The sequence below is a fragment of the Columba livia genome, chromosome 3 (assembly GCF_036013475.1).
Source record: "Columba livia isolate bColLiv1 breed racing homer chromosome 3, bColLiv1.pat.W.v2, whole genome shotgun sequence".
Lineage (NCBI taxonomy): Eukaryota > Metazoa > Chordata > Aves > Columbiformes > Columbidae > Columba > Columba livia.
The window spans coordinates 76,873,323-76,889,612 of record NC_088604.1 but is presented as its reverse complement, the minus strand read 5'-3'; the positions used below and the strand labels follow the sequence as shown (position 1 = coordinate 76,889,612).

Below are 16,290 nucleotides of genomic sequence, written 5' to 3'. Positions count from 1 at the left end.
AAAACACTGTTTGAATAAATTTTCCACATTATTCTCTATGCTTGAATCGGTGCAGTGTACAGATCACAGTATACTTTTTAAAATTTTAAACCAATTTTTTAAAATATGAAAATATATTTATTCAGTGTGTTGAATTAATAATATATTCAACTTCTATGTATGCATTTAAACTTTACGCCTTATTAAGCACACTATATTTTTCTTTAATAGGATCCTACCCTAGAGAACACAAATCTAAATAAACTACACAACAAATCTTCCACCTAGTTATGTCCAAAAAGACTGGGGTAGGTAATTAAAAATGAATAGTGCATTAGTGAATGTATAACTGAGAAAAGATAACAATGCTTTTGTCACACTGGAAAATAAAATAACATGCACCTATAAAAAAAGAGGTTGTCTTCTGCTGGGGTGTTTTGGTTGTATTTTTTTGTTGTTGTCAGTTTTGATTTTAATTTGGGTTTGTGTTTTGGTTTGTTTGTTTTAAGAAATAACAAACATTAGCACTAAGTCAGACATAGGACTGGTGCTTAGCACTGGCAGAGACTCATTTTCTTACAATTGCATGACATTTTTACTCCATGAAACTCTATTTCAGTTTAACAACAGAACTAAAATGTCATATCATCCTTGAAATTTAATGATGAAAAAGTGTTAACTTTGCACTGCAAAAATGTGAGAAGTCTTCTGTATTATGAAACATATACGCTCCATTGTAGGTACTAATGTAACTCGTTCAGGAGGCAGAGACTTTTGCTGCCCACCTCTTGACTGTCCTAATGGGAGCACTCACATTAGCACCAAAATTAACATCAGGATTCTGTTTCTGAAGTGACCTCTTGCGAGTCCCCACATGCTGCCTGCTGGCTTCACGCCCCCTGTCGGAGCAGTCCCGGGGCACCAGCTGCATCCCCTTTGCGTGAAACTAAACTGGACAATGGGCTCTGACCACTCACAGCCATTCATTTTGTTACACTGGAACCAGCATAAATACCCCCCCCTCCAAAATGACCTGTGTAGCCAGTGGCACTGCTTCAGCACTAACCTTGTTAACTCATAAATTCTCAATTATTGCCTTTCACTACTTGATAATATAGACACAGTCTTCATTCCACCTACCACCAAGGCATAAACCACACCCCGTGCTTTCAATTCAAAACTGATCAAAGTTTGTATGTCACAGGGAATGAACAAAGTCTGTCAGATGTACAACAATTTTAAAAAAAATTTGAATATTAAGGGTCTGAAGGTTGCTGAAAGAATTTAACTGTTTACCTGTACAGGAAATGTTCACAGAACAAAGTTAAAAATAAATTTAAAAACCAGCACAATTTTCATCAGACCATATAAAAATTACGTTAAAGGTTAAATCTGCCCAGTGACAGGTAACTAACTAAGTATCATTTTCATCTACATAATAATGCAGCTTTAGAACATTAACTGATTAATAAAAGGATTTTGCTCTGAAAAAGAATGTTCCTCTAGCTCTGAATTCACGCTGATGTCAGTGTTTCAACCACAGGTATGGTAACACCTTGCTTTCCTCATCTTGATGTCTGAAACTTGGGCACAATCGAGCTCTAATAGGGTAGATATCTATTAGTATATCTTAATACCTTGAAAATCTTAAGAAATTTGTCATTAACATCACTGTCTTCTGATGAGGTTTACAAATGTTTAAGACATGCTGATGTCCTAAAATAATATTTATAATACAGGCTATGAACAGTAGATGTTGAAAAATTCATGAGATAAAATGTAATTTAAATGATGATAACTACTTTTGAAGATAACACATACTGTAACACATTGAATTTTTTTACATATTCTGAGAGATTCCCCATTTAGGCACATGAAGAGCATAAAACAGAATTTCTAAGAACAATTCATAATCTACTCGTTCATTACCTTCATACAGAAATCTCTCAAATTCAGCCACTAGTGAGCTACACCGCAAGACGCTGAGTGTGTGGTCTGCAGGGTGAGATAAAGTAGTTCTCCATTTCTGTGATAGTGGGGCTTCTACCACTGGAAGTTATCACAGGGGCAACACTGACACTCCCTACAGGCTGAGATACCAAACCCGTCTTGTTAAGCTTTTGGTTGAAACCAGCATGCTTCCCTGACTTAAATGTTATTACTTATGACTACCAGTCATCTCTGCTATTTAAGATCATCACGCTCACCAACAATCTCCAAAGTTACTCTTCAGAACGTCTGATAGTCTGCTTTGCAACATTTATTGGAGATTTAGTACTGATAATATGGAGAATGCTTTTTAATTTTTACATTAAGAATTAAAGCAGTATTTTAATATAAATCATATTGTAGTGTACCTTTACTGCTGTTAGGAAACTGCAGAGAGAGCCTCCAAAGTCTGTAAAAGTCTCCGTATAGGAACCTTCATGTGCAAGATTGGGCCAGTAGCGCACAGAACCTTCGCTGGTAGCAACCATTATTGACAGAGACTTGAAGTGCGAAAATAATTAACAGAACATACAAGATTATAACAATCAGATGGCAGCTTTAACATGTCATTTTACATATCAAGACTGTGGGTAACAAACACACAAAAAAATAGCAAATACATACGGACGCACACTGTCAAACCCAGAATTGAATTGCAAAATGATTCTGTAGCGTAACTTAATACATGCAGGGAATCTTATATTTGCTTTTTTGCTAAAAATGGTATTTCCTACTGGTTCTTGTTCCTGATAATTCAGAGTCTGCTATTGAAATGCAAACAAAACTCACAGCTGCAAGACAGAAAACAGGCCATGGAAAATTCCAGATGACAAGAGTTATAAGCTACTGTGGAAGACTTAAAACACAGGCTACAATTTAACAAAGAAACCGTTCCAGTGTCATTAGGAAAAAATATCAAATCACACAGTGGCTCTTCTCTTCATAAAGACATAAGCCCACAGCGTGCCTGCATTAGGGCTTCTGACACAGTAAGTCACACACATACCAAACTCAAAGTGTGAAGCAAGAAATTGCGTTCAAGAAGAGATTTAGACAGAAAAGTATTGTACCTCATCTATTGGTTGTTGCAAAAAAAGTCACAAAACAGAAGAACAGCAGCTTAGAGCTGTTATTGAGAAACTCCTTTGAGTTTTCTAACTGATTTTTGATTACACACAGATCTTCACAAAGGAAAGCAGTCTAATGAACAAACTAACAATTAAAACAACACCTCAGAATGCATTGTCCTTTGTGATTCCTGCCCATTATTTAATAATTTTCATTTTAGTGAACTATTTTCTACCACTAATATTTACACTTCACTCTGCAAAATCATAATAGCCAAGCATAGCTCAAAAGCTGAAGAAAGATGAAATTTAAAAAAAAGATCTTCATTTAGGTGTATTACTTCCTCTTAAACTTCTTTGGGTAGACTTAGTCATACCGCATTTAGAGCTTATGAGCTAACCATAAGATACTTAGATTGCTTTTCATCATCTGCAAGTAAAACACAGTAAAGTCAAAAGGAAAGATCCCATCCTGTGGTACTTCTTCCTTCCAAAGATGACTACTTATCCAGTTTTACTAGAGCACCACTTATATTAACTGGAAACTACACCCAAGCTGAAAAAATGAGAGCTGCTTTTCTTTATGAACCACAGTAACAGACTCATGAACATACTTTCAGAAAACTTAAATGATCTTTACACGTCATGCTCTAGCACAGTATGTTATAATAAGGCACTTAGATAAAAATCAGTGAAGACAGGTGAAATCATCTGTCCTCCTAGTGCAAGCTTCCTTACAGAGACCACCAAAGGAGGTTGCTGGTGTTTTCTCTTCACGCACACGTACTGAGAATCCATGTGTACTCACTGTTGAACAACTCTTTTAGCCAGCATGCATATAAATTGCACTTGCTCAGACTGAATATTTGATTGCTCTGGTGATAACAAAATAATTTAGTTCAGTATATTTTTGTTTGTCATGAAAGCATGGCAAGTAATACTTAACTATGGAAAGAGTTAATGTGCTTCAGAGTAGCTAGTATGGGTCTATGTTTTGGATTTGTGCTGACAAGTGTGTTGGTAACACAGGGGTGTTTCAGTCACTGCTGAGCAGGGATTGCACAGAGTCAAGGCCTGTTCTGCTTCTCAAACCACCCCGCCAGTGAATGGTCTGGGGGTGCACAAGCAGCTGGGAGGGGCACAGCGGGACAGCTGAGCCCAACTAACCAAAGGGATATCCCACACCATATGAGGTCACGCTCACTGTATAAGCCTGGGGGAAGGAGGAAGAAGAGGGGGATGTTCGGAGTGATGGTGTTTGTCTTCTCAAGTAACCATTACCCGTGATGGAGCCCAGCTGTCCTGGAGATGTCTGAACACCTGCCTGCCCATGGGAAGCGGTGAATTAATACCTTGTTTTGCTTTGCCTCCGTGCGTGGCTTTTGCTTTACCTAAAATGCCTTTACCTCAAACCATGAGTTTTCTCACTTTAACTCTTCTGAATCTCTCCCCCACCCCACCAGGAGGGAGTGAGGAAGTGACTGTGCGGGGATTAGTGGCTGGCTGGGATTAAACCACAAAATCCTACAACACGTAAATCATGTAATTTGAAAAGACTAGCAGAATTTTCTTTATTTAAAATACAACTATTGCAAACTATCAATTCTGATCTTTAGACTAGACAGCACAACCTAAATGCAGTTTTCAAATAAGTACTTGATAAAAAAAGGATATATTAAAAGTTACTCTAAGAGTATTTTTAAACACTAAAATGCAAAAGTTGATCACCTGCAGAGAAGTTGCTTCACCTGAGGAACTGACACAAGATATAGCTGCTAAACTAGAACTCCACTGGAAGTCACTGGGTGGCAGCTGCAGTTCCTTGCACAGAGATAACTGTAAGAAAGAGATGTCATAATAAACATGAGACTGGAAGAACTTATTCCTCTGCCACAGAGTCTTTAGACTTTTTGAACCTGTTAAAAATCAATTTTCAACTAGCTCAGACACCCTGTAAGGGAACCAAAAGAATAACACAAGTCACGTTCAGCAAGGTTGTCACAACCAGCAAACAGATAAAACCCACCTACTTATAAGTTTTCAAACATCATTGTTTTTCTTTAATTATTTCCGAGTGTTTCACACAACACTACAATATTGAATTATTTCTTTCAGAGGTGCAATTATTTGACCGTTGCATAATACAATATGCTAATGAGGCAACAAATAAAAATTAAGCTAGAAGTGCTTGAGAAAGCTTACTAGGTACTAACAGAGTGGAGAGGGGAAATACTCCTCCTTCCTCTGCCCCCCAAAGTCAAACAATCAAAAAAATTTTAATCTCTTGAAAAATACCAGAATTGAGCATACCTGATGCTCTACTGTAAGTGCAGAATCTGTATAATTAACATATGTTGCAGTACTTGAAAGATATGCATTTTATAACTACAGGCTTCTGCTGACCACACTTGCTATTCACTGAAATGATACTGAAAGAAACACTGCTCAGAGGGAAAAAGAAATTCTTGACGTAAGAAATCTAGAAGAAACATATATTCAGCACAGCTGAAACAAACCTTTTTTTTTGACGAACTGAAAAGTCAGTCCCAGAATAACCTACACCAATCTGTAACGTATCAACTGGGTTTTAACTATTAAAATAAGCTTTATCAAGACTATCTAACATAAAAGACTCAGTTATTAAAATGCAAAGAATTAACCTTAATGTTAAGGTGACAACTAAAAATTAAGAGAGGAATATAAAAACGTTAAGCTCTCTCAAAAGCTTGAGTTTCAGTTACTCGACTTCATATCAACCCCGCTGCTCTTGAGGGAAACCAGACAAACTCCAATTTATAAAGAAACTCTTGCTTTAAAAAAAACCACAACTGAATATTTTGTTCAACTAGCATAAAATACAGAAGTTTTTCCATTTTGATATTTCAGTTACCTTAGCTACTGGAGACTGACCAATCTTCCAAATAATCAACCTCTCTTTATGGACTAGCCAGGCCCATCCATTTTCATCCACTTGAACACTCAGTTGGTCATCAGCTAAGTAAAAAATAATTTTTTAAAGCATTCAGATTTTTAAAACACTGCAGGGTAACCTCAAAACCAGTAATCTTTCATTCTCATATTAAAATAAGAAATGTATTTTTCTATTAAATTAAAATTCTCCATGTTACAATTCCCATGTACTTGATTAAGATACCAGATTACTGCATATAGTTTAAAATCCATTTGACAAAATGCTCAGCTATTGAGAGTGAAAAGCAAGACAATCCTAGAAGCTATTTCCCTCAATTTACAGCAGGCTATAACAGCTTTGTAAACTGCCCAGCAATTTTAAGATATATATTTTTAGTTCCTCTTACATCTCCTACAAAAAGAAAACTTATCCACTGGGAAAAACTGCCTAGGAGTCCAACTTCTTGAACACAAAGAAAGGTTTGCATCATTGCAGCTTTTAGAAATGATTAAAAAAGCGTATTAAAAACAAATAAAACAAACAAAAAAAGAAAATTAAAGCATCCACTCTAGAACACAACAGAATCAAAAAGGTGAGAAAAAAAATATGCAAGTTATTAAAAAACTACCATTGGCTTTCTTTATAACCTTGGATTTTATGATATATTAGTTAAGACAGCACTGAAGGATATTAACATTACAATGTGTTATGACAATTACAGTTACACAGTTAACCAAGTTGGATTCAAACCAAAGCACAAACCTATCAGTTTCCACTGTAAACTCAGCATTTAAATGGCATCAACAACATGTTAACACTTCCCTCACCTGTCAGTTTTCATGAGAAAAATAACAGATAAAACCAGTTCTTACCGTCAGCCTTCTTCAAGGCTTCCATAACCTTAACAGGCAGAGAGGATCCAAACGCTTTGACATCATAGTTTATGGTCTCACTTGCTGAGGGATGCTGGATAACTCTCATAGGAGTTGCTCTTAAACAAAACAAGAAGTTATAACTAGTTTATTTATTGTTTCTTCATCAGTTTCAACAGACGCTTACTTCATTAATATTGGTTTAGAAATAGATGTGATGAAATGGGTTTATATAAAATAAACATGTTCCCTCTGGGAGCACCATCTATAGCAGTAATTTTGCAGCCTCCTTACAAGTTGTAAGCTGTCGTCAAATTCCTTTATTTTTCAAAGAACTGGTTTTGAATACACATTCCTCCCCCCAGCAACAAAATCACTGTTCCCCTTCTCTGTATTTTGTTCATCTAGAAAATAAAGCTATCCTCCACGCCAAGAGAAGCTCCACAGAGGTTCTTCCCTCCCTGCAGGGCCCATTTCCATCCCCACTTCCATCACTTTAGAAGATATTGCCCTTTTTTATTTCACCCTCGCAAGTAAAGTGATGGATGTCGCAGACCTCCCCAGTGTGAAATGTCAAAAGATGACAAATACGCAGCTAGAAGCCAAGCCTGACTCCTCATTTGGAAAAAATACCATATTAAACAGACCTGAAGTAAAAATTCCCCCAAACCAAAAATGGGCAATCTTGGTTATCTCAACAACAAACAGCTGCTCCTGAGAAAAGAGATTCTGAAACCCTGACCTTGATCTTGGGCTCATGTTAAATCTCAGTTTTGATTCATATGGAAGGGAGAAGGAGATGGTGGCAGCGGAGAAATGCCTAAACTTTTGACTATTTTATCTTCTTTTAAAATACAGATGTACATATTAGTATTTTTCCTATAACAGGGATACATCTGAGGAACACTTGAATTCAAAAATTAATGAGATATTTATAACACTGAACATGCAGTATTGCACATACATAATGTACAAAGCTGCTTTTAAAGAACCTTGAAATTGTTCAGCTATAAAATGGTGCAGTCACAACTTGCTACCACGAGAAGAGAGCATGTCAAACACCCTACAAAGGACCTGAGAGCAACTGAGAAACCAGAGACTAATAAAGTCTTACTACACCTGTAAGAAAGTAAATGAGCCAAATGAGAAACATAGATTAGGAACTCTAATAATTTTTTTTTCTTTTTTTCCTTTTCAAACAGAAAAGCCATAACTGAGAGTTCTATCAGAATGTTCTGAAAAAAAGTCAGTGAATACAAAACAGACAATATCAAATACTTAAATTTCTCAACATCTTTTAAAAAGATCCCTTATCAAAGACTCCTACAGAAATCAAGCTGGGAGATATGAGGAAAAGTTTTACTGTAGATCAAACCCTGTATAAAATAAAAGCAGTAAGCAAAAATAATACAGAGGAAAGAAAGGTTAATTTACACACTGGAGGAAAGTTTCCATTCTATAAATCTGTACTACTGTCTAAAACCTTCATCACAGTCACAAAAGAAACCAACTATCAGAGTGACAGTGTCTTGACTGTACTAAGCAGTATTGTACAGTCAAACAACAAACAGAACATCTGAGTTACTAAACACAGAATAAAAGGCAAAACAGAAAACATTATGAGTTTCACATACAGCTTCTTGAGTTCTGCGAAGATCTAGCATGCATCTCAGAAGGATATTGTAGAAAAACAACTTAAGAGAGACTGAAGGATGATCAGAGACACAGAGTATCTTACACCCCGCCAGGAAAAACAAATGGTACAAATGCATTTGTGAAACGGCAATGTTGTAACCTACAATGGCTTAAGCATGTAAAAATTAGGCAGGGTTTGCAAAGAGAAACAAAATATTTTGTTAAATCCTCTTGTATAGAGAGTTGAAAGCAAGCGCTTTCAGGCAGAGCCCTTTCATGAGGCTCATTCAGAAGTATGCCACAACACATTTACTGAGACACGGGACCGATATAATCTAATTGCTGGCTATTACACACGACTAAATGACACCTTTCCCCCTCCTTTTACTCAGTAAAGTAAAATGTTTTTATCTAACTGAAAGCCACGAGACGTCGGCCGCGGATGCTCGGGGTTCCCGCCAGAAACGGTGGCGGGGAAACGACAGGGCCGAGCGGCGGGTGCCCAGGGAGCCGAGAGAGGGGGAGCCGGGTGAAGAGGGGCCGAGGCGGCGGCCCGGCGGCAAAAGGCGGCCCGAAGCCCCTGGGCCCTGCCTGTGAGCCGGCTGGGTGGAGGGGGCGGGACTCACCGGGCGGACAGGGAGCCGCTCCTCCGCGCCGCCGGGGAGAACAGCACTGGGGAGCCGGCTGCCGCCACACCGGCTAGGTTCTTCCTGCCGCCCGGCCGGGAGAGAGGGCTGGGGGCGGCGCTGCCGAGGTTCCTGCGGGCCGAGCCACCGGGGGTCCGCGGGGAGGCGGGCGCCGAGAACATGGTTGAGGAGAACGGAATGGAGCGGCGCGCTGCGGCACCAGCCCTGCGCTCCCGCCGGGCGCCGGCAGATCGCGTCACTGCGGGGCGGGGCGGAGAGCGGCGCAGCCCCTGCGGAGGACAAGCGGAGACCCCGCGCAGCTGCCCGCTCAGGAGGCGGGCTGGGGTTCGCGCCCCGCTTTCCCGGCTGTCATTGGTGCAGCCCCGCTGAGGGAAGCCACCCTCGTAAAAACGTCGCAGTTACCACAGTGTCGAGCGTTAACGGTCAAGCGTCGGGTTCTTGCCTCAGCTGCGTGTGATCTCCCGCGCCTCAGGGGAGGGTGTTTCCTTCCCGGGGCGAGGAGCAGCGGGAGACTCGCCTCGGGCCCGCTGGGACACAAGGACCCTCAGAGGGTGGGGGCGTTACCCGGCGCCTCCCCATCGCCGGAGGCAGCTGTGGGCCCGGTGGTCTCACGGAAACACGGGTCCCCTCACTCAGGTGTTCCTGGAAAGCCGGTCCTTCAGGTCGCTCCCAGGGGGGTTCACACAGCTGGATTTGGGAACCGTTTTTCAGCGACTCCGTGCAGTTCTGGCGCTCTCTTGAGCAGAAAAGGACAATTACATACACTCAAAAAATTCCTGTTGAAACACCATTGGAAACGGCTGTTTGGCACTTTAGGAAGGACATGTATTCCAGTAATAGAGTTGCCTTATCTTTAAAACAGCCTGTGCTGTAACCTGTGTTTGTCCACAAATTATTATTAATAATTAATAGTAGTATACCACCGCCACCACCCCCATCCCAACACATTCAGTGCAAATCTTGCTACATTTCACATATATGGTAAATAAAAATCACGCACTACAACTATTTGATGGTATGGAATTAGATCAGTCTTGAAGGGGAGCAAAGTTTTCTCATTGAAAGTATGTACTCGATCACACTGGTTTGTATGAAAAAATAAGAACTTCCAGAAGGTACGTATGTACCATCTACTCTGGAAAGGAGTTAATATGTGCATTATCAGTGGAGCTAATTAGTTAAGAAAAAATAACAAAAACTGGAACATTCAAACACTGCCCATCATTTTCCAAAAACATGTTCTTTCATTAAGAGTCACAGCAGTTACACTTTCTATGTGAATTGTGGTCCAACAGGGCTGAACCTGAAATGCAGAGGAGATAAGCTTAAAGATACCTCATCTGGCAGTACTGAAGTATGAGGTGCCTCTCTGAATGTTTGAATGCTTTGCCTTTCAACTTCACTCTGTCTCCTTTTGCTTTGATTTTATGGAAAAGTCAAAACATCAACACTTAGTGTTGTATTAATGTAGTATACTTCTGTACAGCCTTCTCTACTTCACTCCATGCAGTAATGCTAAGTCATCATGTTACTGTTGTTTAGTCAAGAAAAACACAAACAAAACCAAACCAGAAAACGCACACACAAACAAGGAAATGGGGAAAAACTGAGTAAAATTCAAGCTGCTGTCCATTTTTCCCAACATCCATGAATGGTGACATTAAAATTATTTTAAAAACTGAAAGGTACCCTTCACATCTCATTTCTAAAATATTTAAGATGATACAGTGTGAGCAGAAATTTCTTGCTGATTGAATCCTGTAAACAGTTTGCTGCACTTCCTCAGGCAATTACTCTGCTTCCTTCAGCTGTCTCAGCCCTGCGTTAACAGCTCCATCTCCAGGAGAGAGGTTACAAGTCAACCTTTAAATCTCATTTTTAATGCAGAAAGCTAGCTTATGCTAACTATATCAGTTAGAGACTTGACCAGTTCTTGAACTGGGACTCATGGTATATTTCACATGCGCACAGATCACATACATTGTAGGTGTGTAAACCGCAAAGCTTTCTACTTGCAGATTACTAAGAAACTTTATTTTCTCGCCTTGTTGAGGTCTGTGGTTTGTTCTAACGAGTATTTTGAGGGATTCTAACCTGGATAAAGTCTGTTATTGAATGTACCTGTTATGACAGACATTCACATTTCTGTGGACTAGAGCTTTTCTGTAGCTTTTCACATTCTTCTGTAGACTGTAACTGTACCAGAACAACTAATGAACAAAAGACACAAAACATTCATTCAGTTCAGCTGCAAGCAATTCCTGTACCCTGTGTGAACACGTGAATAAAGGGGCTTGTTGCATCTCACATAAGGAGAGATTACGTGAGTAAATATTGAAGTTTAATCTCCTCAAAATACATTATAAAGAGAATAATTGGTAGTCAAGACTCAAATTGAACATTGGGTCAGTGGCATTTTTGGCACATCTTTAATACTATATCTATTTCTAGTAAAACTATATCATGAGATAAAATTACATCTGGATGTAATTTTATTTTCATTCCCTAGCACAGGGATCTCTTTAGCATTTTCACTATGTTCCACAAAGTACCATTAATGGCACATTAGGTAAACATTTTAGGCTTGCCCAGCACTAAGTATCTCACCTATTGCCAGTAAAGTTTTCCAGTAACAAGTTTTCCTAGCATAGATGAGTTTTAATGAGACCTGGAAAGTTTCTTTCTTTTAAAAATTATCTTGTGGGATTTTGCATCCTCAGAAAGACTAGAGAAATTCTATTGGAAAAGTTTCTTAAATCAGAAACCTGAATCCTCCTCTTTACTACCAAATGTACGCTCCTGCAGTTACTCAACGTAATGCTACTCTTTTATTAGTTGTCCTTGAGAAGGTAGTTTACTAGTTGTCCCTAATAAGGTAGTTGGGCAAAACCTGGGATTTCTATGAATGAAATTTTAAGTCTCAATAAAAAACTTAAAAAAGGAAGAAACAAGAGCATGTTCTTTTGGACGTCACCTTAGACGGGAAGTGAAACTAAAGCGTGGGGAAAATAGAGAAGGGAAGAAAATGCATACAAATTTTAAATTTGCCTATGCTGACAATATACTAACGTACTTCCTTTGTCTCTGTGTAAAGTCAGTTAGGTTTTTTCTTTGGTTGCTCTTTTGCTTGATTTTTAAAGAACTTCCCTCCAACTCATACTTCCATACTCTCTAAAATGTGTTCTCATATGTAATTTCCTTCAGTAACTGTAGGTGGTGATCACAACCAACTTCCACAGAACAAACAGTGCAAGGAAGTCAGACAGACCTTTCAGAGTAGGTTAGAGTCACGCATTTTTGAGTTCTAGCATTTTAAGACTACTGACAAGCACAGAAAACAAAAGTTCCTTGAAAAGGGAAGAGACAATAATATGAAAATGATAAGATTGTCATTTAATTAGTCTTAAAATACTGGACTTACTTGAGAATGCAGCACATCATCAGACAGTGCCTTACAGCAAACAAGATTCTAAATAGTCTCAACATAACACAAAGCAGAAAAATCTATACACTAAAATGATCTCAATGTGATAGACATTTTAAAAAGTTGCAATAATTATTAAAAAGCTTTCAATAAAAAGTTTAAACACATTTAAGTGTCAAAAGAATATTTTGTACATTTTGGAAAAATATAACATTTACTTTACATAACTGAAACATAAGTTATATTCTTTGTAACCTCTGTTACTCATACATCCTCTCATACATTTCCTTTTAATACATCCTCTTCTCTGGATTGTAAATCTAATGCAAAAGTATCACTATTTTGAAGAAAAGCTTGTTTCTGCATTAGTTTTCTGAAAAGTCCATTTGGATTTGCAAGTAGGTCCTCATGTTTTCCACATTCGAGAATTTTACCCTGACCAAGGACTGCAACAAAATCAGCATTCTGAATAGTAGACAGACGATGAGCAATAATTAGGACTGTCCTCCCCTCCATCAACCGGTCCAGAGCTTCTTGCACTAGATATTCATTTTCAGCATCCAAAGCACTAATAAGAAATAGGAAGCAAGGAGGGGAGAGAGGAGGATATTTGTTATTTTAAGACAGGTTAGTTTTGCACGCATTAGGCTTATTTTGCTACAATTGCAAACCCTTGGTATTGTTGGTGAAGATGAACCAATGGAACTGCAGGAAAGCTTTGTGAATATGCTTAGAGCACACATTCAGGTTATAGGCATTGCATATTCTCATATGCAAACGTGTTCGTGGAGAAATAACACTAAATTAATTCAGTGGAAAAAACAAGTTACAATGCAGTATAATCATCTTTGTTTTACAGTAAGATCTTCATTTAAACTAAAGATACAAAAAAGCTTTAAGTAGATGTTTCAAAATGAAGTTACGTATTACAGATTTAACTCCATGAAAAATTAAAACACAGTGGATCAGCTATCCTTTGCATAAACAGCTTTTATCACAGGTTTCCTAACCACTTCATATATTCTAGAAAGCACATTCTTTTTGTAGGTAGAGAAAAATAAGGGGCTAGATTATTTGTACGAGGGTATGCAGAGAAAGAAAGAAGAGAGAATACCTCCCAGATCAGATAATTTCTAAGGTTGTATTTATTTTCTTTCTTACCTTGTTGCTTCATCTAACAGTAGAATTTTAGGATTCTGAAAAAGAAAGTAAAATTGGTTATAATAACAATTAGACAAGATCTGAATATTTGTATCAACAGAGAACAGGATTCATACAGCTTAAAACTCCAAGTAAGTGTAAATACTTCATCAAAAGAACTGAGTGTTGTTCAAAGTGTTACTTTTAAGAAGTATAAATGCTACAAGGACAGAACAGAAACAACACACTTCCATCTTTAGATTTTCTAAACTAAATTAACAGAACACCATTATTTTACCTGGTAACTATTTGAAAGACACAAAGTAAAGGCAGAAGATGATTTTTAATGCATACTTGGCAGCACTGTTATCAAAAGTTCAACTTCCTATTTACTGCTCTTACGTGGATTTTTCACAGAGGCTCAGCTACCCTCTGCTTGCTGTCAGTTTGCTATATATAAACTGTCTAGTAGCAAAAAATAAAAAGAAAACAAATACTCACAAGCAGTATTTCACCCACAGACAAAACATGTAGTACTTAAGAACTAGCGTTTAAGAACGCTTCCCAATTAAATTTAACAACAACAACAACAACAAATCATCAGCACTCCAAACCCTAAGAAGCCTCTTCTGAATTATGTAACCCAACCTTCCTTGATTAAGTTGACAGTAAAAGCTTTAAACTTTATCTGCAAGAGAAGGGACTCCATTGCACCTCTCCCCGCCACATATATCAACTACTCATTCATTTTTTACTTTTTTTTTTTCCCCCAAAATAAAGCCTCTACTCCCATGGAATGTACTTGACATGAAATGCAATCAGCTTTTCAGTCTTCATGGTAAAAAAGAACTGGTATAATGAAAAAATCCCAGTAATCTAGCAGAACTGGGCATGCTAGGATGCTATAGAGATCCATCCAGCTTAATGTGCACATAAACTTGGTTCAGCAAGGTTCAAAATTTCCAGCTGAGCACCAGCACTAAACTGCCTTCCTGTGAGGCCCCATGGCTGTCCCTGAACCCAAATGCCCTGTTCCTTCTGGTCCTCAGAGGCCTCCTCAAATTTATGCAGCACAGAGCCCTAAAGCTAGACCCTTGCCAGCCCTTAGAAAAAAAAACATTAAAAAAAGACACAACATTGTACTGGAAATAGCATCTTGGCCCAAATCAAAACCAGCTCCCCTCAAAGCCAAGACAGGGCACCTCTATGCTAGTAAACTGCAACCCAGAAAAATCAACCCATAAATGAGAGAGATCTAAATACAGGGAGAGAAGTGTCATGTGAGGATGGAGCCAGGCTCTTCTCGGTGGCCAACAACGATAGGACAAGGGGTAATGGGATCAAGCTGGAACACAAGAGGTTCCACTTAAATTTGAGAAGAAACTTCTCAGTGAGGGTGACAGAGCACTGGAACAGGCTGCCCAGGGAGGTTGTGGAGTCTCCTTCTCTGGAGACATTCAAAACCCCCCTGGACATGTTCCTGTGCGACTTCACCTAGGCGTTCCTGCTCCAGCAGGGGGATTGGACTAGGTGATCTTTTGAGGTCCCTTCCAATCCCAAACATACTGTGATGCTGTGATGTATGACTTCACCAACACCATATTCTTAAAGTAATCTTTCATCCTTGATGCAATCTTATGAAAGTGAGCCATTATACAATGATTTACCATCAGTCTTGGGAAGAACTATAGAAAAACATGACTGAAAGATAGGAATAAGCACTTAAATACATAAATTGTGTTTAGTTAAAACACTCAGCTCTTTCAAACTTCCCCATCAATGTAAAATATATAATTTTCTTTTTAAAAATATTTTTCCACCGTTTCCATTGAAAGACTTCCTTCTTTTTAACCCATCTGGCCTCCCCACAAAATAGTTAAATAGCTCTCTGGGCACTGGCTCACCTTGAGCAGAGCTCGAGCAATTGCAATTCGTTGCTTCTGTCCACCTGGAGGAAAAAGCTCAGTAAATTCAAATAGGAATGAGCTGGGCTGAGCAGAATTAGGCACATGTACTTAAAGTGGGGGGGAAAATGGAGATGAAGGAGGGAATTTTTTTTAATACTTTTGGCAGTCTATGACTTGGAGAAAAAACTGGTAACAAAAAATAATATAACTTTTACTTCAATCTATAGCAGCAAGATGTTTGAAAGAAGCAGTATAAAAATGTACCTGAAAGCAGAATGCCTTTTTCTCCAACTACAGTGTCAAACCCTTTTGGAAAATCTCTGATGAAACCAGCAGCATTAGCTATTTCGGCAACTTTCTGAATCTCCTCTGCAGTCACAGTAGAAGGATCCTCTGCACCATAGGCAATATTTTCAGCAATAGAACAGGAGAACAGAATTGGTTCCTGATAAATTCAAAGACATAACTAATATGGTAGATCTGTAATTACATGCATGCATTGTCTGTATCTCAAATAACAGAAATCCCACTTACAAGACCCAGCATAACTTTCTATTATATCCATACAAAAGAACACGTAAGCTAGAGTTAACTGAATTAAAAACAAACAAATAAAAACACCTCTGCTAACACTAAAATAGCCAGTGAAAGCCAATTAAAAATTAATTTGCTTTTTTAACTGACAAAACATAACATAACCCTCAATTCCTACTATTTGA

At 38.5% G+C, this 16,290-nt stretch overlaps 2 protein-coding genes across 4 annotated transcripts in view; both read right to left on the bottom strand.

The window, feature by feature from the left end:
- The window catches only part of NUP133 (nucleoporin 133), a 36,442-nt gene extending 27,091 nt beyond the window's left edge, over window positions 1-9,351 (bottom strand). The window contains exons 1-5 of the mRNA XM_065057738.1: window positions 9,080-9,351; window positions 6,819-6,937; window positions 5,926-6,029; window positions 4,764-4,871; window positions 2,337-2,468 (exon numbers count right to left, since the gene is read on the bottom strand). Of these exons, the coding sequence (XP_064913810.1) occupies window positions 2,337-2,468; window positions 4,764-4,871; window positions 5,926-6,029; window positions 6,819-6,937; window positions 9,080-9,261 (645 nt within the window). The 5' untranslated portion in view covers window positions 9,262-9,351. The remainder of the gene's footprint in view (window positions 1-2,336; window positions 2,469-4,763; window positions 4,872-5,925; window positions 6,030-6,818; window positions 6,938-9,079) is intronic.
- A 3,121-nt stretch (window positions 9,352-12,472) lies between these two features.
- Window positions 12,473-16,290, bottom strand: part of ABCB10 (ATP binding cassette subfamily B member 10) — a 29,778-nt gene continuing 25,960 nt past the window's right edge. For all 3 annotated transcript variants that reach the window (XM_013369081.3, XM_065057739.1, XM_065057740.1), the window contains exons 10-13: window positions 15,836-16,016; window positions 15,569-15,612; window positions 13,686-13,720; window positions 12,473-13,092 (exon numbers count right to left, since the gene is read on the bottom strand). In XM_013369081.3, coding sequence (XP_013224535.2) covers window positions 12,801-13,092; window positions 13,686-13,720; window positions 15,569-15,612; window positions 15,836-16,016 — 552 coding nt within the window. In that variant the 3' untranslated portion in view covers window positions 12,473-12,800. The remainder of the gene's footprint in view (window positions 13,093-13,685; window positions 13,721-15,568; window positions 15,613-15,835; window positions 16,017-16,290) is intronic.